Source organism: Eimeria tenella, genomic scaffold (assembly GCF_000499545.2).
Source record: "Eimeria tenella Houghton genomic scaffold, Eth_scaff2139, whole genome shotgun sequence".
Taxonomy (NCBI): domain Eukaryota; phylum Apicomplexa; class Conoidasida; order Eucoccidiorida; family Eimeriidae; genus Eimeria; species Eimeria tenella.
In genome coordinates this window covers 496-1,538 of record NW_013541988.1, presented here as the reverse complement: position 1 = coordinate 1,538, position 1,043 = coordinate 496, and the positions used below count along the sequence as shown (strand labels likewise).

General features: G+C 59.5%; 1 protein-coding gene across 1 annotated transcript; it reads right to left on the bottom strand.

Annotated features, from left to right (window-relative positions):
* Positions 1-346: 346 nt before the first annotated feature.
* ETH_00041040 (uncharacterized protein) lies at positions 347-1,009 on the bottom strand (the record flags this gene model as incomplete). The annotated part of the gene is made up of 1 exon (XM_013374570.1): positions 347-1,009. A coding segment is annotated over one exon (663 nt), but the record flags the coding sequence as incomplete, so codon positions are not given.
* Positions 1,010-1,043: the final 34 nt, after the last annotated feature.

Genomic DNA, 1,043 nt, shown 5'->3' with positions numbered 1-1,043 from the left:
CATCTGCAAACACCGCAGCAGCAGCAGCGTCGAGCTCTGACGACCCCACATCCGCTGCCGCTGCTGCTGCAACTCTTGCTGCTGCGCTGCCGTTGCTGCTGTTGTCCCTCCTGCAACTGCTACTGGCGCCCAAAGCCCCTGGGATCCCGGGCAGGTTGTCACTCTTCGTGACACACAGCAGCAGCGGCAACGATTCCTTTGGCATGACGCAGCGGTTCCTCGCAGCAACTGCATAAAGGTGGCTCTCCTCTGCACTTAGTGGCAGCTTCTGCTTTAGCTGCTGTCTTCGCTGTTGTTCTTCCAGCGAATCGCCGGTCAAGTGACGCAGCCATTGTCGGACGCTTACAATCGTTAGTGATCCAAGCTGAAGACTTTCGGCTGGAGGCCACTCTGCAGCACCAACGGCAACTGCATTGCCAGGTCTGTCTGCTTCTGGCGGTGCTGCCGTGTCTGACTTTATGCGGTCGCTGTCCCTTCGCAGAGCAGTAATGCTACTGCTGCTGCCGTTTCTGCTGCTACTGCTTCCGCTCCTGCTGCTGCTGTTGGACCTGCGAGGCTGCGGCCGCGCAATGGGAAGGACGACACGGGCAGCAACGCCAGCCGCACCTGCACCTCCCTTCGCCGCTGCCAGTCTCTTGCTGCTGCGTCTCCCTGACGGCGTCGGACTGCTCTGCAACCCCGCAGAGCCTCGTTCTCCTGCCGCTGCTGCTCGTAAGGGCCGTTTGCACCGGAGTGGCTTAGCTGCTGTTGCTGCAATTGTTGCCTCCGTCGTCGACATTCGCCTTGAGGTACCCCTGCCTTTTGCTACTGCTGCCGTGTTAGCACTATCTTCCGTCTCTATTCCACCAGAGGAATCAGATACCTCCTCTTGTTGCTGCTCTTGCTGTCGACGCTGCGCATTCGCAATCAAATCCCTTCCAGGGGTCCCCCCCTTGCACCCAGCTGCGGCGCAGCAACTGCAACCGTGGTCACTACTACTACTGCTCTCGGGGATAACCCGGAGCCACATCAAACTGCAGCCATCACAATGCATCCGCGAAGGA